The sequence below is a fragment of the Electrophorus electricus genome, chromosome 4 (genome assembly GCF_041902795.1).
Source record: "Electrophorus electricus isolate QZ-2024a chromosome 4, ASM4190279v1, whole genome shotgun sequence".
Classification (NCBI taxonomy): Eukaryota; Metazoa; Chordata; class Actinopteri; order Gymnotiformes; family Gymnotidae; genus Electrophorus; species Electrophorus electricus.
The window spans coordinates 32,382,749-32,406,951 of NC_137500.1; the positions used below are offsets into that span (position 1 = coordinate 32,382,749).

The 24,203-nt window shown below is 43.7% G+C and overlaps 3 protein-coding genes across 6 annotated transcripts; 1 reads left to right on the plus strand and 2 right to left on the minus strand.

Moving 5' to 3' along the window:
- Positions 1–47: 47 nt before the first annotated feature.
- prmt2 (protein arginine methyltransferase 2) lies at positions 48–3,820 on the minus strand. The gene is given in 12 exon segments (XM_081713336.1): positions 48–156; positions 358–500; positions 502–525; positions 922–1,052; positions 1,273–1,390; positions 1,565–1,698; positions 1,701–1,742; positions 2,491–2,567; positions 2,570–2,641; positions 2,758–2,901; positions 3,091–3,268; positions 3,625–3,820. Coding segments are annotated over 11 exon segments (1,146 nt in total). The 5' UTR covers positions 3,709–3,820; the 3' UTR covers positions 48–156; position 358.
- LOC113585039 (UDP-glucuronosyltransferase-like) lies at positions 1,627–8,402 on the minus strand. Of its 4 annotated transcripts, none has more exons than XM_081713334.1 (6): positions 7,442–8,402; positions 6,289–6,420; positions 5,687–5,774; positions 5,176–5,395; positions 4,690–4,993; positions 1,627–1,750 (listed from the first exon to the last, which is right to left on the minus strand). In XM_081713334.1, the coding sequence occupies exons 1-5, from the start codon at positions 8,279–8,281 to the stop codon at positions 4,714–4,716; spliced, it is 1,560 nt and encodes a 519-aa protein (XP_081569460.1). In that variant the 5' UTR covers positions 8,282–8,402; the 3' UTR covers positions 1,627–1,750; positions 4,690–4,713. The 4 variants fall into 4 exon arrangements, with proteins under 4 accessions (XP_081569460.1, XP_026878135.2, XP_026878143.2 ...); XM_027022334.3 differs by lacking the exon at positions 1,627–1,750 and adding an exon at positions 3,962–4,607; XM_027022342.3 differs by lacking the exon at positions 1,627–1,750 and having other exon boundaries at positions 3,962–4,993; positions 5,176–5,284.
- Positions 8,403–11,125: 2,723 nt separating this feature from the next.
- nxph2a (neurexophilin 2a) lies at positions 11,126–23,573 on the plus strand. Its single transcript, XM_027021645.3, has 3 exons — positions 11,126–11,523; positions 11,739–11,894; positions 21,359–23,573. Exons 2-3 carry the CDS (start codon positions 11,850–11,852, stop codon positions 22,103–22,105), a joined length of 792 nt encoding a protein of 263 aa, XP_026877446.1. The 5' UTR covers positions 11,126–11,523; positions 11,739–11,849; the 3' UTR covers positions 22,106–23,573.
- Positions 23,574–24,203: the final 630 nt, after the last annotated feature.

Genomic DNA, 24,203 nt, shown 5'->3' on the forward strand with positions numbered 1-24,203 from the left:
ACCCACACAGTTTTTATCTGTTTTAAAGACCCGGTAGTGAGATCATTGCTTCCTTCCACTCCATGTAATGGCTCAGCCTGCTGGGATACCTGCTATGAGCTGAGTTCATTCCTCCCTGTTAGCTGTGCTGTTCAAAGCTGTGAGTGGATGAAGCTCCTAAAAGAGCAACAGTCATTTGGATTTAAAAAGCCAGAAACTGCAAAAATATCATGAACATTCATGTTAAATTACTGTTCAACACTTTTTGGACTGTAAACAAAGATGTTTGTATCAAGTTAGTTGCTACAAAGCCAATCCATTTATTTATAAACAGTCTGAACCTACACTACCAGGTTTAGGTCTGAATTCTCATGTTACCTCAGAGAATACATCGTCTTTTGTCCTTTTTATACGCCACTGTACGGTGACTGATGTGCCGCCTCCATACAGGATTTCTGTTCAGGGAGATGGACCCGCCTATGCAGTCCCCTTCCTCTACTGTGATTGGTGTGTCCAACATGCAGAGTCTGTTTCCAGTGAGTTGGCCTGAAGGGAGAATTGGACAAAGGTTATATTAATCAACATTTTTTATTTCAAGTCAGGTGCAAATAAACAAAAACATTCTTTACAAATTTGACTAAAACTAAAACTCCAGCATGGTCTCAGAACCAGGCCGATGTCATGCTTTTAACATCCCGGTGTGAAGGAACCCCATTATAGCCCCTTCTGAGAGTAACCCACATGACACACTATTATTATTATTACTATAAATTCATGTGTGAATGTCTGCAACAGAATGACCATGTGACAGTATATGTTCAAAATGCATCATAAGGGAATTATGCAAGTACAAATTCTCCTGCATATTGCCAACCAACGACTAATTCATATGTGCACACAAAACACAAAGTCTGGTTCAGTCTGTAGTAATGAGTGACGTACTTGGCGCAAGGTCCTGTACTGAGCTTCAGAGCTAGTCCTCCCTCATTGTTGAACTTCGCGACGAACCAGGCACTGAAGGCATGCGGCGTTCCCGGACTTTCAACAGGGAAGCAGAACTCTCCCCTCAGCTTCTGCACACAGGAAACAAAAACTCACCTGATGTTACTGCATCCTGTTCATGTGAAGTTTTTTTTTTTTTTATGTTTTCAATTGACAGCTCAGGCATGCTTACAGATTAGGGATCTGGAATGGTAAAAGATTACAGCTCAGGTATGGTTGGAGATTAGGGCATGGTAAAAGATTACAGGCATGGTTAAATTCATGCTTTCTAACCAACAGGCTTGGCCTCACCTCCAAATCCGACACCTGTACCATGTGCATGTCAAGAGTGATGACAGAGAGACAGTCTTCAGGTGCAAGCCTATGGCTAAACTTTGGCTTGGAGAAAAACTCCTTCAACGCCACTGGCCTGAAATTACACTCACACAAGCACACACACAGTCAGCATTACTGTAACACTAACCACTCACTCTCCAAAATACACACACATCATGCTGTTAAAACCCCCCTGCAGGTCCGAAGCATCAGGAGGTGTACTGGGATTTGACTGGGAACTGGGACTGCATTGAGCTGCACATCTTACCATAGGCAGCTGAAGTCCAGCCCATACAGATTCTCCCAGAATTCCACTTTCTGCATGCAGTTGGCGTGGGCCTGGCAGGGCACCAACCCGAGGGAGGCCGAAGATGGCCACGTCAGGCCCCCTTCCTCCAGCCACAGCAGTCCCGTGCGCACGGCACCGACTCCACCGTGAACTCAAACTGGCCGTCTGGAATTGAGCAGAGACAATCGAGCAGTGAACAACGGATGAGCTCATGTGAGGAAACAGCAGCTCAGTGGCGCACTTTACACCCCGAAGAACCAAACCCAGCATTTTAACTCTGAGTTAGTTCATCTTGCTCTTCTTGACACCGTTTATGCATGTTTTGTCCCATGAATAACATTCCACTGTCCAGTAAATGACCAATTTATCTTTCCAGAATCTTCCCCCTTCTGATATGGCATATGTGAGGTCTTAACTTTGGGTAAAGCTTCCAAAAGCTTTATATAGTAACTCAGCCTCGCAATAGCTACCTTTGAGTAGCCAAAGGTTAACTCAAATGTACCCAATGCCAGGTTGAGTTATTTAGTTTAGTCCCTGTAGTTGTTCACTGTCCACAGAGCTAACCATGTCTAAGCCTGTAGCTGATGGAAAACATAAAACGTTAGCATTTCATCAGAACCCATGACCACAATTCTGCTTTTTATTTATTAGAAAGTTGCTGAAAGTTTAATAAAACACTGTAGTTTTGTGTCATACAAATCTTTACAAAAAATGTCCCCTGGAATGCTAGATTGGAATAGTGCTTGTATATTCACCTGCACTTGGGTGAAATGTGGCAACATAAAACACGCAAACCTAACACACAAAAATGCACCAGCACGTTCCATCAATTAAAGTATCCCATATTTTGATAATTACTGTAGGCCTCTCTTTGGATGTCACTGTTTCCTCAGAGCAGTTCATACCAGAAGGCAGTTGCCCATCCACCCTGAGACCAGCACATCCACTTTGGAGGGTAAGACCAACTCTTCCGCTCTGGACCGAAGACGGTGACGACTCCCTCACAGCCATTTAGTTTCACCAGTCGGCCACAGAGCTGGCCTCTATGGCATACACCTGGGAGGAAGTCCAAACAGCAGCACATTTGCATTTAGTCCGTTTATACCTGTTCGTAAAGGATTTATGAGGAACAGAGCATTCTCTCTTAGTCTGGGATTTCCTGCGTCTTTTACCTGTTTGCACTAAACTGCCACAGAAGAGGCTGATGATGCCGGTGCCACAGCCCAAATCCAGAATCACTTTTTCCCTCAAGACGGCGCTGTTGCTCACGATCACCTGTTTGTAAGTCTCCGTGCGCGGTCTATCTGAAAGCATCTCTAGGTGAAACCTCTAAGACCTCAAAACGAGAAGGACTACGCCGTAAACCCCCCCAAAAAACCAACGGTTTTTGTCGGAAACGTAATATCATTAGAAAGTTTTCATACACAATAATTTTGTATTCAGGGCTTCAATTACGTCTATTCGCTTATAAAAATGGCCAGGACCTCTCATAATGAAACGCTTACCAATGATCCATAACTGCCAAAAATATTCCTCATCTTGCCAGGCATCGTTACCCTCTGTGGGAGCGGGGTGTAGGTAGCCCGAGGGGACATACCCAAAACACCCTCCCAACTCTGCCCACCACCAGTCTGAGGTAACCTTGGCATGGACCACTACCCTGTCTCCTGGAGAGAAATCGAGCTGAAAGCAGAATTCATTCATTCATTCAGAATTCAAAACGGAGACCAACAGTCAGGATGACCAGTGGGAATTAAAACAGGAACATTATTTACTGCGTGGAATGTTTAGTGTTGACATATTTCCACTGGAACGAGATAGCTAACCAAGTTCTCAGTAATAGACCACCCGTTGTTTTATAACGCCGACTGTTTTCTCTGCAGACATACTCTTAATTAGTAACGTATTAGTTAGTCTTAATTAGTTGCTTATTAGATAGTCTTAATTAGTTACTTATTAGTTAGTCTGAGGGACTGAACGCTTCATACCGCAGAGTAAACGGTACGTTATATACCAAGAACAACAGGTAGCCAGCTAACCTGGTCGGTGCCACTGGCCGTAAAACCTAGTAATCCTATGAATTCCTCTGTCGTATTCGTGCTTCTGTTTTCATTTTCACTCATTTCCGTCAAACAAACACCACTTTTCAGAGAAATTCAACTACAAGTAAACCCAGAAAAGACTTCTTCGGTAGAACTGTCGCCAGACCCCGTGTCTACTGCCATCTAAAAGTAGCAGCCAGTACTGCTGAATACTGTCGCTTATTGTTGGCACAATAATAACGAAACGCTCCTTTCAGCGTATTGCAGCATGTAGTATAAGACGTTAAAACATCTTCAATAACGTGATGAAGTAGAGTAAGAATTAAGCCATTGGTGAGGAAAACAAGCACTTTATTCAGTACGCAGAGATTATCACACAGAATTGGGTTGGGCTCTGTGGTACCGTGCTGTCAAAGTCCTAAGGGCAATGGTTTCAGGATTCTCTGAAAACATTCCTCTCCACAACATTACTTCACTGTGCTGCTGCCACAGGTCATTTCTAGCTAAATATGGAAAATTACTTCTGTCCACAAACACAGTTAAAAGTGAATATGCATAAAATTGTGCCAATGCTTCTCTGATTAACAAAATCTCTATAAGATTAAGAGCTGTCTAGTTTCTCCATAGGTTTTGTAATCTTCTCTGAAAGAATGGATGTGCACAGAAAAGTAAAGACATCATCCATTTGATAACATCAGCCTCCTCTAAATTGCCCCACATGATGCCATGAGCTGGTGTCTCCATGACCCCATGTGTTGAACCCATGATGCTACAACCCATGTCCATTCAAGTCAAGCTGATTATTATAGCATAGAACATTTTTAAAAAATGGTTAGTGATGAAACCTTTGTAATTAGACCATTACCAGAAATCAAACACCAGTGTGCGCTAAAAGCCAGACACAAAGCCACCATACTCTGACTCCATTCAGAGGACGTGGGGATTTTCAAGTGTTCAGATGATACATGTCAATCCGTTGGCTAAAGAAAAGGTACAAAATGGATTTGAGTAAAACATCTAACTGGGTGAATATCCAGTGTACACAAAATATTGATAGGTCACCTGATAGTCTGATTCACTCAACAATTACTCCTTTTTTTTCTTCGGAGTGACCCGGAAGCACTTCTTGAAACAGAACATGCAGGTTTTGACAGTCACGCAGACCACAGTGACCAGGACAAGGAGCAGGAAGCCGATGACATCCAGACTGTGGTACTGAATCCAGTTCAGCTCATTGGCTGCTGACCGCAGATGCGCCGCCCCCTTGTGCCTCATAACATATTCGGTCCAGTACACAGCCAAATCCAGCGGTTTGATTGGATGGTCTCTGTGAATGACTGACAGCTTCATCATCTTCTCTTTATAGCTGTGGAGTCAGAAAGAAGGTATTTTCAGTCGGTAGAAGCACAGAAGGGATTGTTTTTGCCTGTGTGTACTTGACGATCTGTAGGAATAGACATTTGTCGAGTTTGTGTAGCACTTTTTTGACACAAATCCTAAAATGTTTATTGCACTTATGGGTTTGGAAGCAGAATGAAAGTTTTCAACCTTTTGTCATTGATGACTTTTCTGAGAGCCACCAGCAGTTTCTCTGAGGTCAGGTCAAAGATGTTCACCGTCTCTGCAACGCCGCGGGAGACCACGCGCTGCACGTTGTCTGCCTGGTCCCCGAACAGCGGAATGGTCACCATGGGTACACCGTTACAGATCCCTTCATAGATACTGTGTGTCCCACCGTGTGTGATGAATGCTTTAGCCTTAGGGTGTGCTTTTACAGACAAAACATTTTCAAATTATGCCTTTGAACTGACTAATTGATCTAAAGCGTTTGTCGTAATTCATCCTAAACAATAATCTAGCTACAATCCATATCAACAGTGTTGGATGCCAAGCCTGGTTTGTATTCACACATGTAACTATATGTTAGGAGATAAAGGACAACAGGTTAATTAATTTCTTACTCTGAGAGGTAGGATCACTACAGCACCATGTCTTTCCCAAGAAGCCTCTGGGCATCAGAAAATATTTTCCTGCCTTTAGTGAGAAAATGTAAACAAACCTAAGAGATCGTTCTGCGGAAGCCAGTTCATCAGTTTGACGTTCTTTGGGACATCTTTGGGAAGTGCCCCAGTGTATCTCCACACAACCTAATAAGAGTGTGACATCAACATTAATGAAATGTCCTCCTGCAACAAGGAATCTTTGGATACAGTTTAGATTAATTAGAAACTTGTGCTCTCTTATTTACAATAACAACCCTGAGGTTTCAGTGTTATTTGCAAACACATTCTACTCACACCCACTATTTTGGGCCTGTTATGTCTTATGGTAAAATGACAATTAGCATGGCAGGACACACCGGAAAGAGAGACATTACAATGGCAGGACACACCAGGAAGACAGGCATTACAATGGCAGGACACACCAGGAAGACAGGCATTACAATGGCAGGACACACCAGGAAGACAGGCATTACAATGGCAGGACACACCAGGAAGACAGGCATTACAATGGCAGGACACACCAGGAAGACAGGCATTACAATGTCTCTCAGGCATTACAATGTCTCTCTTTTGGTAACCGTGGCATGCCAATGGATGTATGTTTGGATGGTGTTGGTGTCTGGTGCTGTCTAAGACGCCATGCAGCCGTTGTGCTCACCTTCTGGGGGATGTGTCTAAAAGCCTCCAGGAACTGCCCAGCTTTGACCTCGGGCAGCTCGGACACCATGGAGCCCAGAGTGAAGATGACAAACCCATGCTCCCCGGAGCCGTTCACAAACGTCTCCAGGTCCTGCACCGCGGAACAGCCTTGTGTAAGTCGTGTTGGATCATGAGAAAGGAACATTGGGATGAAGTGTTTCTCCAAAGGCTATGGGATATGCTGTCAGCAAAGGTTTGCACTGCTAAGCTTGCTATTCCCAAGCAAAAATGAAGACGGCTTTTTTTTTTTTGTATACACCTGGATGATGCCTTAACCGTCCTCAACAGAACATTTCCACTTGGAAACTGTTAGCAATGCAGCAACACGTGAAGGAGAGAAACAGAAGAGGCATATGACCTCATTTAAAAGTCGGTTTGGTTCATATGACTTGAAAACGCAGTGCATTAAGGGTAGCCAGAAAATCCCACCCCACTAAATCTGAAATTCAAGAAGCTTAAAGTGATTTCACACCGAAACGTTTGACAAATAACTTTGGGTCAGCGAAGATGCAACCAGTTTGGGTCCAGAGGGACGGATGGCACACACAGGCGGGTGTGCTCAGGTGTGTTCTGGCAGATTAGGATGAGCAACATCAGCGAGGTGACAAGACTATGAGATAAACGCGCCCTGTTATGATGAGGTCAGCGAGGATGCCACACTAACATCAGCGAAAATAGCAACAAAAAAATGTGGTTAGGAAAAGATTGCCGGCAGATAGCCTTTTGGATGGCATGTTGTGCTGATGTGTTCATGAGCCTCTTTAAAAACCACCTAATGCACTTTCTGACAAACAGTTCAAACAGCAAAATCGTGGTGAGATACATAAGAACTCCACAGCACGTGTTTTTCCAATACACCCACTTCCTTGGGTCACCTTAATGCTTGGTTAGTGTAGTCAAAGCTCTAGTACATTACTGTCAGTTTGGAAAAACATCTGCCAGATGATCAGTTTGGCAGAACAGTTTACATCAGCTCTTCTGTGCTACATTAACATGTCCGCAAAGCGATGCTACTGAATCACGGGAGCAGCGTTTTGCAACTCGCCAAACTGCAGAATTAACGAAGCCCTCGTGAACTGCCAGACACATCGAGCAACTCATGCAGAGTTTACCTGTGGTAGTGGTTTTGTCTCAGGAGCGATGGGTCCCATCATGATTACGTTGGGCATCAGCGGTCGAGGAAACTCCGTGGCGTAGTCGATATACTCAAGCCAGATGGCTGCATGGCTCATGATCTCCAGCATGGACGTTTCCTTCTGCAGAAACGCTGAGGCGATCCTGTCTGCATGGGTATACAAACGTCCGCAGGCCATGGGCTGCAGAAAATATCTCAGAGTGTTCACGCCCCTCTGCCAAAAGTTCATCCGGTCAGTAAAGTGGGTGGCCAGATGCGGGGCGTACGAGGGTGGGCTCAGACTCTTGGTGGCTAAAAAATGCGCATCGCAGGGATGGTTGCCTTGCATGTAGATGGAAGGGATGGAAAGATATTCTCCAACGATGACGCCTACACACTCGAAGGGGTCTGTGAGGACAGCGTCAAACTCCCATTCTATTAATGTCTTCATCAAATCCTTGTTGAAGAGCAGGCTCTCGACATTCTTCACTGAACCAACCTTAAGTGCGTCTATCATTAATACATATTTTTGAAACCTGGCTAGGTCAGTAGAGGTGTCGACACCAATATAATTACTCAGATTTGATGCTATTTGTTTTTTAATCTGAGCGACAGTGTAGTTGACAGGATAGGTAAGCGTGGTCGTGTGCTTGGAGGGACCCAAACTCAGACTTTCTTTGGGGATAACGACCACCACCTCATTCCCTCTCCTTCCAAGTTCCTCCACTAAAGACTTTATATTATTCCAATGACTGCCATCTGCAGGAATTACCAACAGCTTTCCGGTTTGAACTGAGCCCAGGAAGAGGAAATACAGCCACAGTAGAACACCCGTCATCCTTACTGGGAAACCCGCTCTGTTCTGAACTCTGTCCAAAACAATTCTAAGACAAAAGGGTAGAATGTGCAAAATGCCTTGTTTTCAGTGTGACAGACATCACCACAAAAGGAGACTCCCCCTGAGCCCTACCTTGTGAACCCATACATGTATATATAGTGCCGGGGTTAGGAGGCTGTTCAGAAAGGGGTGTTTACACATGTGGGAAGGGCTTTCTTTGATAAATATGTTACCGTTCCAACAGCACAGAACAGGAAGTGGGACAGAGGTGAACATTCACCTACCAGATGCAGTCAAAAATGAAATTACATATTTTACATATATTTCACCTTTAGCAAAAGCCATCGCAAACACTTCAGACTCTACCATGACCAAATGTACACGCGCAGGACTCGCTCTCACAGTTAAACTGTGATTAAAGAAAATTGCAAAACGAAATAAGACCTCAAATAAGATTTGTGTGTGAGTGTAAGATCTAATAACCTAATTCGTAAGTAAAGTTTAGCTAGTCACAATTCCTGTTTCGGACCTTTGGAACTGCACGCACTCCCCTCTGGTAGATCATTAATAGTGTAGATCACAAACGTTTCTGTGTCAGGATCTGAGCATTAAGAGAAGCCTTCAGAGATATGGCTTCTTACTGAAAAAGCAATTCTAGTGAACAGCGTCTCTCATGAAGCGTGTGCGCACTTTGGTGGTGGGGCGACTTCTCCCGTCGTTTTAATGTCGCTGCCAGTAGGTTCACGTGTTGGTTAACTACATATGTATACACAAGTGGTCAAAATTGAATTATTAACCAGAGGTTAGATTTAAGGTCAAACATGCCTGTGGTTACATCAAATATTACAGTCAGAATCAGATTCACTTTATTTCGCCAAGTTAGACACGCAAGTAATCTAAACACGTATAACATGTCACACTAGACAGCCCGGACAAGTGCACAGACCGTTTACATATAATCATCAAACTACATTAAACTAATGGGGAATTAAAAATAAGTATACAGTAAATAATACAGTAAATATGCTTAAAATAGCTAATGTAAGTGATCTTAGCGTGATGAGTATGTGAACATGTGACAAACAAGACTGTGTGTGAACTCCCACTGCACGTGGCGGGCCATACCACGTGAACAGTGGGAAGGGGAGCGTTCCGTGAAAGCATTATTGTTGGCATGGAGTGGCTCTTCTCTCCTCTGGAGTGTCAGAACTTCTCTACTATGGAATTTTGGCTCTTCTCTTATTGTTATAAAACATTCTTTTAATAGAGTCTTCTGTTGTTACACAAGGTTCAACATAGGAGTCATTGTACCCCAAAGTATTACACTAAGTTCTGCTTCCAAGTGACCCCTCAGGCGACACAGTGTTTTGGAAGCGACCTCTGACACTGTGTATATTTAGTTACTAGTTAGTGATAAGCTTAGTGGTCTCCTGCTCCTCAGTCAAGCCTGCTTGCTGGGGCAGATTTTCTGACAGAGGAAAGCCACGATTTTAGGTGCTCATGCGTAAAATGGTTAAAGATTTGTACATAATATTCACTATTACACCATGCTACCCTGATGTTAAAACGGCATAGTAACAACTCCAGTCATGCATCATTAGTGTTCATATATCATGAGCAGTTACTAGAAATACTTGAACAGGGAGTGCCAAGACCTCCAGAAAAAAAAGCAAAGAACCATCTGTTAACACCTGCCCTAAGTGTGGCACTGTTTAATACAAATGTCGCTTTTTAATGTTACATTAGTATTCATTCATCAATCATCAGGGTACCTGTCAATTTCATCCCGGACAATTGTAAAAGACATTCAGATTAGGTATTTTCTTTCCTTTTATATTGAAGTTGCAGTCTACAGGAACATTCTCTCACACCCATAGCGTGACATAAACTGGTTGAGATTTCATTAACTCAACGGAAGAGACATCAGAGAGATATGTGAAAGCCCTCCAGGTGAATGCAAAAAAAGAACAAACTATCAATTAATACCTGCACCAGAATGGTAATGTCAGACATATAAGAGACACATAACAGAAACCTAACAAAACTGAGTCAACACCAATTGATTCAGGAAAGTAGAAATTTAGATAAATATTTATATACAATTTATGTTAATGGTTATATCAGAGTTAGGTCTGGCAAAATAAGCACTGGGCTCATAATGAGCCTGTTCAGAGAGGTCATGTGACATAGGTGTGTGGTACCATCTAATCGTAGATGTCCCTCTCATTGGCTTGAAGTTTGGATTTGGTGACCACATATTTTCCTTGGGGTAGCCTTATTTTTAGCCACACGGTGGCGCCATTGATACACTTGTCGACGTGCTTCTAACTAAATTCTAAGTATCGACTGATGGCGTTTGCAGGTTCTATGATATTTTCGGATTTTTATTACTCAGATGACATACGATGTGCTGACACCTACAACCTCAAATTAAAAATGACGCCTAGGTACTATAACGAAAGGCTTGTCCGCGTGGTGGGTAATGTATTAACTATATGGCTATAACATCGATACTGAAATCATTCTGATAAATTTGTGCAAAAATCTTCCCTTGTAATGATCTTACTTATACCTACTTGACGGGGTAAAACGCCTTTTAAAATTCTTGGGGAAATAAATCGTCCTTATGCTAATTTCCTAATTTGACGTCAATTTAACATAACCCTTTCATCAAAAAGTCAAACCGCATTCCAAAGGCCCCCACGGTGTCCGCGTTCTTTTCGTGTCTCCCTTGACCCACGAGGTTCTCGACGGGTTAAAACGTTGACGCGTCACCGGGCGCCGAGCCCCCCGCGCGCGCGCTAAGTCTGAAGACTTCAAAGAGGAATTCTCACTCCACTCCATAGAGGCGCAAACCCACTGCGCGCCGGTGCGCAATTAGCGTGGACAAACACTAACGAGTGAAACTACGTAGTTCCTTTGGAAACGGTTCTTTTAAGGGCACACAAAAACCCCCAGTAAAGCAAACGCACTGCTTCGTCCGGGGAAACGAACGACGGCGTCAGCTGTGCGACATGCGGTGAAGGTCTGAACCGGAGAGTCGCCAAAAATTCAGTCAAGCTATTAAACAGACCTTAAACAGAAATCGCAGAACCCTGTTTCACTTCACTGAAGTGGGCTTTTAGTTAGCGCTGACTTCACTCAGTATCCTCACGCCCGTGGAAGCGTCTTCAGCGGACCGCGATCCACCCGCTGCTTTCAAACACTTTAGAACTTGAGGCAGATATTTTACTGCGATGAAGGTGAGTTGCACTTTATAATTCGCTCCCCCGTCATATATCCTTAAACTATTGCCACAGGGATGCTGAAATACTTTGACACACACCCGTTTTTAAATATTTCTAGTCAGTGCGTAATGGCGATGTGGTACCTTGTTTAGTGACTGGTTTGTTCATTTAAGTTAGGACATTTCAAATGTACTGCATGTGTTCTGAACATGTTTTCCCTTTTAATGCAGATAATTACGACAATGGCATCCACCAAGGCTCCCACGTGTCCTGTAGCAAAAAAAATGGATTTTTGCCTCACCCACCTCGTGTAAGTTGAGAGAGCAATCCCGCCATCCAAGATGCGAAAACTACCGACTGTCTTACTGTTCCTCTTTTTTCACACGGTGAGTGCGCTTTGGTTTTTGTATGCAAACCCCCCCCCCCAACAAACAAACAAACAAACAAAAAAACACGACCCGTTTTCGTCATGATAATTTCACAAGTAGTGTAAATACGGAAACGCTGAGTCAGATTTGTTCTTATATGTTCTTATCATATCTTATATATGTTCTTATTTCTTTTCTGCATAGCGTCATCAGGTTTTTTTTTTCGCTGTTTTTCCTCTGTTATACGCTTTAATGTTAAGGACATTATATGATCATTTCTACTGTTGAAAGCTATTGGAAATTTCACTTTACAAATTGTAATTAGCATTTAATTACATGGACAATCAGGGAGTATTCTCTGTTTCAGTCCAGTTGAAGGACCTTGATTTTACTGGACTGAGTAGCGAGGACAGTGCCATGCTTTAAACGAACATGCAGAATGCAATTAAATTTCTTAATTGTATCTAAATGAAGCATATCATAGCCATTTTAACAGTGACAGAGGCAACAGAACGCCTTCTCTCAGGCATCATCATTTACAATTTAGTTAGGAGTAGTTAAAAAAAGCTGTACATCCATGCTGCTTTTAAAAACAACTGTATTTAAAAATGCATTATTGTAAATAAGCTGTGTGTAGATTTTATAACGATGTACAGAATGTTTGGATGCGAAGTGTTTATTTATGATTGTTTAGCTTTTAAAAATAATCTCGATTTGTTTTGTTCAATAGACAAAAAAGGTCAAAGGAAACCATGTTCCCAGTCCAATATTTATTCATAAGGCAGAGCACTTCAAAACTAGCATAAGAATTGCAGTTAAAGGCGAAGCACAAAGTGTTGAGGCAGGTGTGTGTGTGTGTGTGTGTGTGTGTGTGTGTGTGTGTGTGTGTGTGTGTGTGTGTGTGTGTGTTTGTGAAGTGCAGGGACCCTTGTGGCTCTGTGTTGGTCAGTGGTTCTGTGTGCTGTGTGCTCTGGTACCAACGCCAGTGGGAGTGGACCTGATCCTGATCCCTCTGCCAAGCTTATCTGTCTTATAGTCCAAAGGGCCCATGCTAACCTTTCCCTTAGTCTCCGAAGAGAGGCCCCCAGTTGTCCAGGATTCTTGCATACGTTCTCTTGGGTGTACACACACACACACACACACACACACACACTCACTCCCTCACTCACTCAATCACACACATGCACACACACTTGCAAATACTGTGGCAGATGTGCGAGAGCCAACACACACACCCACACACACACACACACACACTTGTATCCTCTAAGACTCAAATGCACAAACACAAGTATGCACACACAAACACAAGTATGCACACACAAGCCTTTTCACACACTGATACAAAATTACTCATGCAAGCAGATGCGTACATGGTAAGTCACTATGGATAGAAGAGTATGTTAAATACCATAAATGTAAACACACACACAAACACACAAAGAGCAGGAAGCAGGAACCTGAGCACATGTTGGAATCTTAACATCAGCAGCTGTTCACACCACTGTGTCACTGCACTCGGCCCTCTGAGTGCTGATCAGAGAACAACGTGGTACCGCTCGGCCCAGCCCAGCCCGACACGGGCTTCCACTCAGGTTGTCTCCGATTAGACCCCTTCGCTTTAACAGCCTGTGAGCGCTCGCTCTTCCGTCCTTGACAGGTACGGCCGTCTCGGGTCACTGTGGGGTGACTGTGCCGCCCCATGTCATTATTGTCATGGAAATCTCTTACATTTCCTGAATAACAGGGATATATGTATGTAGATGCTTTTTAACTGAACATCATTTGTTTGAGTCATTTTTATAATTTAGCAGAGACTTGGCCAGTGGGTCGAACAGGCAGTAAGAGACAGAGCAAAATAAGTGCTAGAATGATTTATGAGACAAAGAAAATTGAACACGTTGGAAAAAAAAACCCTCCCTGACCCAAACCTTCTGATATCGGCAGATCTGCGTCCTCCAATAGGAAGGCCTCTTTCACGAGCCAGTCAGTGTAGAGGAATTTCAAGTTATTCTCAATGGAAGTAGTCCATCTCAGCCTTCACAAGAATCACTCCCCCCAGTGTCCTGCTGCAGTGCACCTCGCGGAAGTTATCCGTGTCTGGAAGGCCGTGGAGAAGCCAGGTCTCTGCACCTACCTGATCTGCCCAGGCTGTTCGCTCCCAGTGACGCCCTCGCGTACAATTAGGTTTGATTTCATTACTTCCCGTATGGTTCACCATAAAGTTGGCAGTAGGAAGCATAATAAATCGTACAGTGGCAGATTAGGAGGGATTCTTTAATCTCATGGCTCTGATAATGCTACAGTGTGTGCTGATTGATTAGGTTTTTTTTTAGGAAGCTTATATCTGGGGCGGTGGGGGGGGGACCCCTAATCCGTCTTTGGACTGTGCCAGGCTTGTACGGGCTCCTGCTCCTGCACTCTATCACGGTGCCGAGCTCTAGAGCTGCTGAGCGGTGATAAGAAGCCTGTGGCGTTCATGCGCCTGTCCCGCCGGACAATATACACGCTGTTTGTGTTTGTGTTCTTCAGAACCCGGCGTGGCGTGAGGCTTCCCAGCAGACCCCTCGCCGGATTTGACTTCCACAGAAGGAGAACTTACACTGAGCTCAGAAAAAAAGAAAAAAAAACAACTTTCTGTGGACGGAACCAATGCAGCGTACCAGAGAAGTGAAAAAACATCATAAAAACCGGAAATGGTGGAGTAAAATCATTAAATGGGTTTGCAGGGGCCAGTAACCCAGACGTTGCTCTGGGACAGATTACACACGGATTTAAGTGAGTTTGTCTGTAATCATGAGTACCCTGTCCTACAGTGGCTTTATCAGCTGGGCTTACACACCAGCGATGCGTATCGGGGCCTATATTGGGGTCATTCTTGTTTGCCAGAGGATTCAGTAATCCCCCATAAACGACACAGGCTGTGAGGTTTTCTGTTTCTGGTGCTGATGCGTCAGAGGGTGTCCATGTTTCCTAAACGTCTTAGTGGTTTTGGTGATAAACTGGTGAACTGCGTATGAAACAGCGCAGACTGGTGTTCGCAGTGTCAGCTGATGAAACGTTTAATCACGATTCATTGTTGCCGTCACTCAAGTGCTTTTCACAAAACACAATGGACTAACATCAAGTCTGTGATTTTAGAGATGTGTGTATTATCTGCAGTTGAATGACACCAAATGAGATTTGGTGGTGATGTGTATTTTCCTCATACATGAAAAATAATATTAAAAAGGCTTCCAGAAGGAGAAGCTGTCTCTTGTGTGATTAGTAATTTGTACATTTCCTCGGCAAGCTTGGCTTTATGGATGTGGGATCATGCAGAGATTTTGTAGTTAATTAGATGACCCTCAACTTTACTTTCAAAAGCAGAATTCAAAACTTGTATTTTTTTTAATATATATTTTTTATTTTATTTATTTTTTTTTTTACGTGACTGAGATGTAAATGTTTCAAGTTGCAAGGCTGGTGTCAGGGTCAGGGCCAACGTCAGGGTTGGGGTCAGGTTCAGAGTCAGATTCAGGTTCAGGCTCAGGGTCAGGCTTAGGCAAATCTTACACTGTTAGCTGTTACACCAAACAAGATTAGTCAGTACACAAGCCCTGCAAACATGTTGCTGAAGAACATCACATGGCATCAGTCGAAGAGGAGGAAGGTTCCACCTCCAGAGCCACTGTGTTTGGTAAAGTTCAATTTCTGCCACACCTGTGTCGATGGTGTTCATTCCAACAAGCAGAAAATCAATGATGTGCGATTGATGGGCTGGTAATGGCGTCTCTGGCGTCGCATGAAGCAGGAATCCAGCAGGCTGACTTATAAATATGGAACATAAATTAGGAGCTGGTGATGGCAGGGCAGTAACGTGGGCGAGTCAGGTGGTCACACATGGGTACCCTGCCATGCTGATGGGTGATTTGTGCTGTGAAGTGCATGTTTAGTCTTCGCTAAAGACCTGATGGGTCACAGAAATGCTTCCCCCTCTCTGGAGATATCAAACAACTGCCCAACTGCTTTGAGGCTCATAGTGAACAGCCCCTCTCAGCAGTGAAGAGCCCCTCTCAGCAGTGAAGTGCCCCTCCCACCAGTGAAGAGCCCCTCCCACCAGTTAACAACCTCTCTCAGCAGTTAAGGGCCCCTCTCAGCATTAAACAGCTCCTCCCACCAGTGAAGAGCCCCTCTCAGCAGTGAAGGGCCCCTGCCACCAGTTAATAACCTCTCTCAGCAGTGAAGGGCCCCTCTCAGCATTAAACAGCTCCTCCCACCAGTGAAGAGCCCCTCTCAGCAGTGAAGGGCCCCTCTCAGCATTAAACAGCTCCTCCCACCAGTGAAGAGCCCCTCTCAGCAGTGAAGTGCCCCTCCCACCAGTGAAGAGCCCCTCCCACCAGTGAAGAGCCCCTCTCAGCAGTGAAGGGCCCCTCTCAGCATTAAACAGCTCCTCCCACCAGTGAAGAGCCCCTCTCAGCAGTGAAGTGCCCCTCCCACCAGTGAAGAGCCCCTCCCACCAGTGAAGAGCCCCTCTCAGCAGTGAAGGGCCCCTCTCAGCAGTGAAGGGCCCCTCTCAGCAGTGAAGTGCCCCTCCCACCAGTGAAGAGCCCCTCTCAGCAGTGAAGGGCCCCTCTCAGCAGTGAAGAGCCCCTCTCAGCAGTGAAGGGCCCCTCTCAGCAGTGAAGGGCCCCTCTCAGCAGGGGCTGCCCGTTTCTTTCCTCTTATCTCGCAAGTGTGGAGAGGTGCTTTATTGCCGTTGTACCTCTCACTGGCATTCCTGCGGTGGCCCTCACACAAAACCCTGCGTGTGTGTCACCTGATAAGACACGTGCATCCTTCCTCCTTAATTAGATCTCTGGTGCTCATAACGAAGAGCCAAGATAACAGAGGAATAAACGATATACGATTCCTTTAATCGTCTGTGGTGCTTTCCTGTGATCTTCCTTCCATTTCCCATTTAATGTGCAGCAACCCTTCAATCTTTGCTCTGTTTCTCTATCTCTTTTACTCACACACACACACGCACACACACTCCTTCACCAAATGCCATGCTGTCAGTTTCCTGGTGCTCATGCTCCTCTCTGGAAACTGTCCTCTTAGGTGGAAGATTAAAGAGCTTCTGCTTGAATTTTCTTCAAAAGACACCAAATCTCCAGTGGCCCACTGGGGTCCAGCCCTCTCAGAAAACGGCAGAAAGCTTGTACTGTCAAATCTGACTTGACATGCCGAGCAATGAGAGTTTTGCTACTGTGTTGTGCTGACGGGTTACATTTACTGTGGTATTGCATTTCTGCAGGTTTTTATCTGATCTTGAGGAATACACAGCGATGGTCAAACACACACAGCTTTGCACTGCGAAACACCAGAGGGCTTTAGGACAAAACGCAGTTTACACTGAAGGTCAGTTAGTAATGAATACTTTACCTCAAAAAGCCCAACTGTTACATAATTTCTGCATCTTCAGAGTTCACATAGTTGTTATTCCAGACGAGAGCATGTCAAATACCTCAGCAGAAACACTCATCAGATTATTGTAATGGGATTATGGGAGTGTTGATGTGCTGTTATCTTCCACCTGCTGAGTGTGAATCGCAGAGGAATCACACACACACACACACACACACACACACACACACACACACACACACACACACACACACACACACACACACAAAAGCTCACCCTCAGCCCTGAGCATAGATGCTTTTATTAAGATTATATTCAGTTTACTAGAATCTTATCATCTTACAGTTAACATGAGGACATTATCTTTATTAGCAGAATCTGACATAATTTCTGACATCGTCTCTGAAATCGTTTCCGACATCATTTCTGACATCTTCAGGAGCCCATTCTGCTGTGTCTTTCTGGTTCCCAGTGGCCAGAAGAGTAATGCTAATAAGGACAAAGTCTTATGATTTATGTTTAACATGTTTATTGTTTATTGTGATATTTGGGAGCTGTATCATCCAAAAATATTCGGTTAACGCAGGTATTTCTGTATCAGATTAGTGTGGATTAATTATGATGGATTGTTGTCTCTTTTCAAACTGATTTATGAAAAAACAATCGTGAAAACTCGATATGCCTGGTATCCACACAACTATACTACACATCTATGAATTTCTTAACTGTAGTACCTTACTTAACTGGGTGATGGTAAATACTATATTTGTTTTAATATTAAACACATCAATAAATTTTTTTTTTTAATGATCAAAAATGTAATAATCAAAATTTACCATAGCTTTTTATATATGTGTGTGTGTGTGTGTGTGTGTGTGTGTGTGTGTTTCACATTGCTTTATGTATAAATTGTGAATGATCCATTAATTCCTCCTCATCTGTGTAATGCAGGGTCAAAGGTCACCTCCTGACGTGACCTTCTGGTGGGGTGGCAGTGTGCGTCGTGATGCTGAGCTAGCGAGGGCAGGGTTTACTTCGGGAGAGGGTGGACCTGCCCTTAGTTACCCACTGATGAAGAGTGATGGCTTTTGGGCGTAGTGATGTGTTCTGCAGTCACGGGGATGGTCCCCCCCCCCCCCCCAATCTCCCTAGCACTCCTCCTTCAGGACACATCACCAGTGTGAACCAGTGAACAGTGAAACGTCCAGCACTAGGGGGGGTGAAGAAGGAATATAAAACAAGCGTACGAAAGTGTATAATGTAGTTAAAACATCACATTTGGTATGAACAGGTAAGTCTTTGGCTTTGTGAATGTTTGTCTCAAAAGCATAAAGCGCTACATCTGAACTAAAAAGCGCCTGTTACCAGTGCCACGGACCACCTGGCTGTGCCGAGGCTGCGTGGTGGAGAGTTTAAAGCACAGGTGGTAAATATTTTCTCCGTAAACCACAAACCATATCGTTAATGCCATGCTGTACAAAGAGCTGAGGTTTTATGTGAGACAGATAGGTGGAAGGGGGGTAACTGATCTGACAGCCCAGTTGTGCCATGTGGCTCCAGAGCCAGGCGGACGCATCAGCAAGCGCGTTTTCATAGCGTCGTCATGCCGACGCTGCTGGCGAGGCTGCTTGTGCTTCTTAATAACCTTCCAGTGGGCTAGTGCTAGTCACCATGGCAATTACATTTTACTGTCAAGCCGTAGAAGATATGTGCACCTGAGGGAGCCGCACAGAGAAGCCCGTGAGCAGCTTGTTACAGATGGGTGTGTAGACCGATTCCTACAATGCTTAGCAGATTTCATACTGTGAGCCTGGTGTTAACACGTACATCTGGTTATTGAGAACTGCCCGTTTAGGTGCGTAAAGTGTTGTCTGGAATATACAAATGTCAGTATGTCCCAGGCTAAACCAGCGTGGCCCCATCAGGCCTGCTGACGGAAAAGCAGATGTGTTTACTAGATATGGTTTGTTTTTTTATTGTTTGTTTTCATATGAAAATAATTTTCATATGAAATATAGCTGAGTTCATATACATGGATTACCGTAGCGTAATTTGGACTAATGTTAATACCAGTGGCGGTTTACCACTGAAAGTCTTTTTTGACTAGGTGTAGTCAAAGTTTACTCTGGTTTTGGTTTAGTTGTAGTTTAGGTGTAGGAGTAATCAGAGATTCTGAATGTGGGCCATAAGATGTTTGCATATTTGGTTTTTCCATTTGCAAAAGCATGACTGAACACATTTCTGTTTTACCAATGATTTGGTTGGTAATAACTTTGTACACTTGAAATGCTGTGTAGTGTTTGTGAACATGAAAATGTTCTTGTTGAAATTCTGTCCACTTTGAGGAGATACATATTTGCCTGAAGCATCGTGCTGTAGATTAATTTGAGCAATTTTAATTAATCTTGTGAACGTTCTCCTCTAAAGGACCTTGCCAAACTTTGCATATTCCTTTACCCAAAGTTATTGTCTCAGTCTTTTTACATAGTACAGATAGCATGCACAGAGAATGCCTGTGTGTGTGCGTGTGTGTGTGTGTGTGTGTGCGCGTGCGTGCGTGTGTGCGATGACAAACTTTCAGAGTTTTCCTCTCAAGGCAGTACAGTATTTGATTTTCCTCATATGATCCCTTGGTTGTCACGGCGATTTTTCCAGTCATTCATCACTCTGCTCCTGCTACTTCCGTCCTGGCTCTGACTCCACCCCCATCACCTGGAGTCGTGCCACACCACGCTCTCTCTGAACGGGAAAACTCTTCATCATCATCCCCTGTCACGTCAGAACCAGCTGGTGACAGAAGTGGGAACGCCGGGAGACGAGACTCACGCAGAGATCTCCGAGTGGCATGCCGAGACCGAGTGCCGAGACAGCGAAAGAATATTCCACCTAACAGAAAAAGAAGCGTTGCGTCTTTAAGGGTTTAGGCGCCCCCCTCCTTTCACCACGCATCTTTGACTACACATGGCAAACATTTTCATTCTTTTCTCTCGTCCTCTTTTTTTTGGCAGAAGTATTGTCTTAAGCAATCTGAAGAATGATAAATGACTCAGCCCCTCAGCACCTGGGAGGCACATTGATTTCACATTAAACGCAGGACTCTCAAATTGCTGGGTTATTATGCGTTAGTTATACAGGTGTGTGTGAGGTGAAGGGCACGTGACGTGGGACAGCAGCTGTGTCGCACCGGTGCAGGGCTTTCACGGACACACTGCATAGCAGCATGTTGCTGCGATAGGTGCTGGTGCGGACCTGGGCCGAGCTCTACAACTCCGCGGGTGTGCCGATGATTTTATAGGGCGATGTTTGCGATGGGTTTACTGCTTTGCAGACTGAGTTCACATATGCTACAATTAAGCTTACAGCTAAATGTGTAATTAGGGACAAAATGTAGTGTGTGTGTGTGTATGTTTGTGAGAGAGAGTGTGTTGTGTGCGATTTCAAACAGCCCTACTTAAAGCTTCCACATCTGCTACAGCAAATGATCCCTTCTTCTGTGCCTCAGGACTGCTAATTACCACTAAAACCAGTTTGGCTTATTTCTACAAATTATTAAGACTTTATCTTAAGTGGACCAGAACTCAGTCCCGAAGGGAAAAGGTTTTTTGGTGCATGGGATCATTGTAGCATGATCATGGGAATTACGGCCTTTTATGGTTGTCAGACTTCCCATAATGAGTTCAGCAGGAATATTTGTGAATTACAGTTTTATTAATACTCATAAATAGACAGACTTTTCCTGCTGTCATTATTGTTTTAGTTTATGAATGATTTACAGTGGTTTATCTCATGGAATTGCTTTTTCCATAAGATTTATTTGTGTTTGATTGTAATATTTTACATATAGTACCTATTTTATAAGTTTCCTTACACTTTGCTTAGTGTTGCACTTTATGGCAGCAGTGACAATAAGAAAACCCAAAACACAGACCCAGGTCGGTTTCATCATACCTTTTCCCATAAGCCGTTTCATGGTTGATTTTTGAAAGTAACTACTTCCACTGAGAATTCATGCTCTAACAGGCTCGGTGGATGTGTGTGTTTCTCTCTCTCTGTGTCTCTTTCTCCCTTCTTTTGTCCATCTGTGGTGTGTGAAGGTCACATGCAGGCGTTTGCAGATTCCCGAGTTGGAGTTTGTGGAGTGGGGGGAAAGTGCTAACAAGGACGCTGCACATCCCCGAGGGGACAGCCCACGCATCCCCAAGCCCCTGCGCATCTTCTCCCAGGGCGCCCGTCGGCTCAAGGGCGGCGTGAGGGAGATGACATATTTGGAAAACATGGAGGACTCGTGGGACTGGTTATCTAACCACACAGATGTGCTGCAGACGCAGAGCAGGACTAAACGTAGACCGATTGTGAAGACGGGCAAGTTCAAAAAAATGTTTGGCTGGGGCGACTTCAACTCCAACATTAAGACCGTGAAACTGAACCTCCTTATTACGGGCAAGATCGTGGACCACGGAAATGGAACATTCAGTGTTTACTTCCGCCACAACTCCACAGGTCTGGGGAACGTCTCTGTGAGCCTGGTGCCGCCGTCCAAGGTGGTGGAGTTCGAGATCACCCAGCAGAGCACGCTGGAGACCAAGGACACTAAAGCCTTCAACTGTCGCATCGAGTACGAGAAAACAGACCGAAACAAGAAGACGGCGGTGTGCAGCTTTGACCCCACAAAGACGTGTTACCAGGAACATACACAGAGCCACGTGTCATGGCTGTGCTCGAAACCCTTCAAAGTCATCTGCATCTACATCGCGTTCTACAGCGTCGACTACAAACTGGTGCAGAAAATCTGCCCAGATTACAACTACCACAGTGACACGCCCTACTCGTCCACAGGGTGATCTTGCATGCAGGTGAAATCTCTCTGTGGGCGAATTGGGCCTGAACCCGACCTGATCCCGGCCCAAACCGCTGTAGCTCCGCAGCACCAACCGCTACACCTACACCATGTGCTCCGTATGAACTGGGTGCAGTTAAAAAAGGGTCCAGATGTTGTACGCCAGACTAGACCATTGGCATGTGCTTCTGACTTTGCTTTTCACGCCCACGTGATCGTCCTAAAGGAGTGAATCAAGTTCATGTTTTGTTTGTATCGAAAGCAACAAAATGCCACACAAAAAAAGAACATGAACATGCCAAATTTGTAGACTTCTGTCCAAACAGAGCTAGAGTCATCTTATCAAGGATAACGTATTCACAAACAAACTAAAAAGCTCACTGTGTTTGTTATCCACTTACTGTAAAAATCTAATAATCAAAAAAAGAAAATATGCCAAGATGTATGTTGTGATCTGGATGAAGGATTTTACTTTGGTAGGCTTGCATTCTCCATCATTATCAAAATGTGTGTGTGTGTGTGTTGCCCCATGAGAGCACTATTCATCAGACAGGTGGGTTTAGTGAATCTGGCAGCCAATTAACAACACTTTGTCATGGTCTTGCCACAGTGCTTCGCATTTAGAGGTTCTAATTAACATTAATTACAGTGGGAAATTTCAGTTATCCACCATAAACGAAGGGAATGAAGCCAAAAAGTGGAATTTAGTCCGTCATTCCCACTTACTCTCCATGTTCGTGGCAGAGTCTTTGACAAAAAATATAACTGGATAGATGTATTTTGAAATTATAGGCCGCATTTGTCATCCAGTTTAACCCCATGTATGCAAACAGCAAATCAAAAAGGTAAATCACTCAGAAGTCAGATTAAAGTATATTTGGTTGATCTGTGATGTAGATTTTTATTATTTAAAATGGCAATCTGGCTAAGTGTTCCAACATCCATAACATAATATAAATAATATACTATTATTAATATAAATAATATGCTATTATTAATATGTCAAACAACTTGAGTTCATTGAGCTTCTGTGAGTTTCTTCTGTGAGTTTGTTTTATATGGGATGGAGTTCGATACAACACAAACCCCAAAATAGTGGTTTAAACAGTTCTATAGTGTTTTCTAGACCATGAAGAGCTGGTTTGTATGCCATGCCATTGAAATCCTTGACGGTATGAATTCTATATAGTGATAATATATTTAGTGTATCTTGTACCCAGCATTCAACATGCCCTGATTTATCCTGTCATTCTGTTAAACAGTGTGGTTCTACCAGTGCTGTAATGCTTAATAAAATGGTTATTATCTGATTTAAAAGGCTGAGTAGTAGAATACTCAAGTTTTATGTGTGAATGCCAAATATATTTAGCTCACCCCAAGGACATATCTGGACCCAGCTGGATTTGGTTGGTCATATTGAAAAAAATTTAAGTGAAGAGTGAGATTTAGCACCCCTCCCTCCCCCCTGCTGTTCTTGTGTAACGTTTCAACCCAAACATGTTCTAATGAGACTACTAATGTTTAGTTTCTAATGTGCATTTAGTGATTATGTCTGCCAAAATGTACCTTTTCTCATACTGTAGCTATACAAACATTTATGTACTTTTGGTGTTGATTGTAATATTAGATGTATATATGTATGTTCAGGTCTACTGCAGTATTATTTTTTTTCTAAGCTGAGTTTTTTCTTCTGTCCTCCTGGGTTTCTCTGTAAAATATTCTATAAGAAAGGGTGTGAATCAGTCTTGTCATTATTTAATTCGACTTCTTGTAGCAAATACTTAACGCATTACTAAATCAAATTTGTTCATTTGTGGTCAATATACATACGTCAACATTTAATACAATTATTTAACTACTGGTTCTAAGTGAAAGGGTGTCTATTACACGTGGGTGACGTTAGAGTAATGCTATTACATATCAGTACACGGTGATGTTCACGTCAACTATCAGGACCGACTCGCATGATCACAGCGTGACCCCATGCTTTCACAAATGCACCCCCCTTTATTTAATTTATTTTTACACATCTAGTTTGTTAATTTCTAGCAGCCAAGAATTGGCCTACTTACAAATTGACTAAATGTTTATCTAAGTGACAT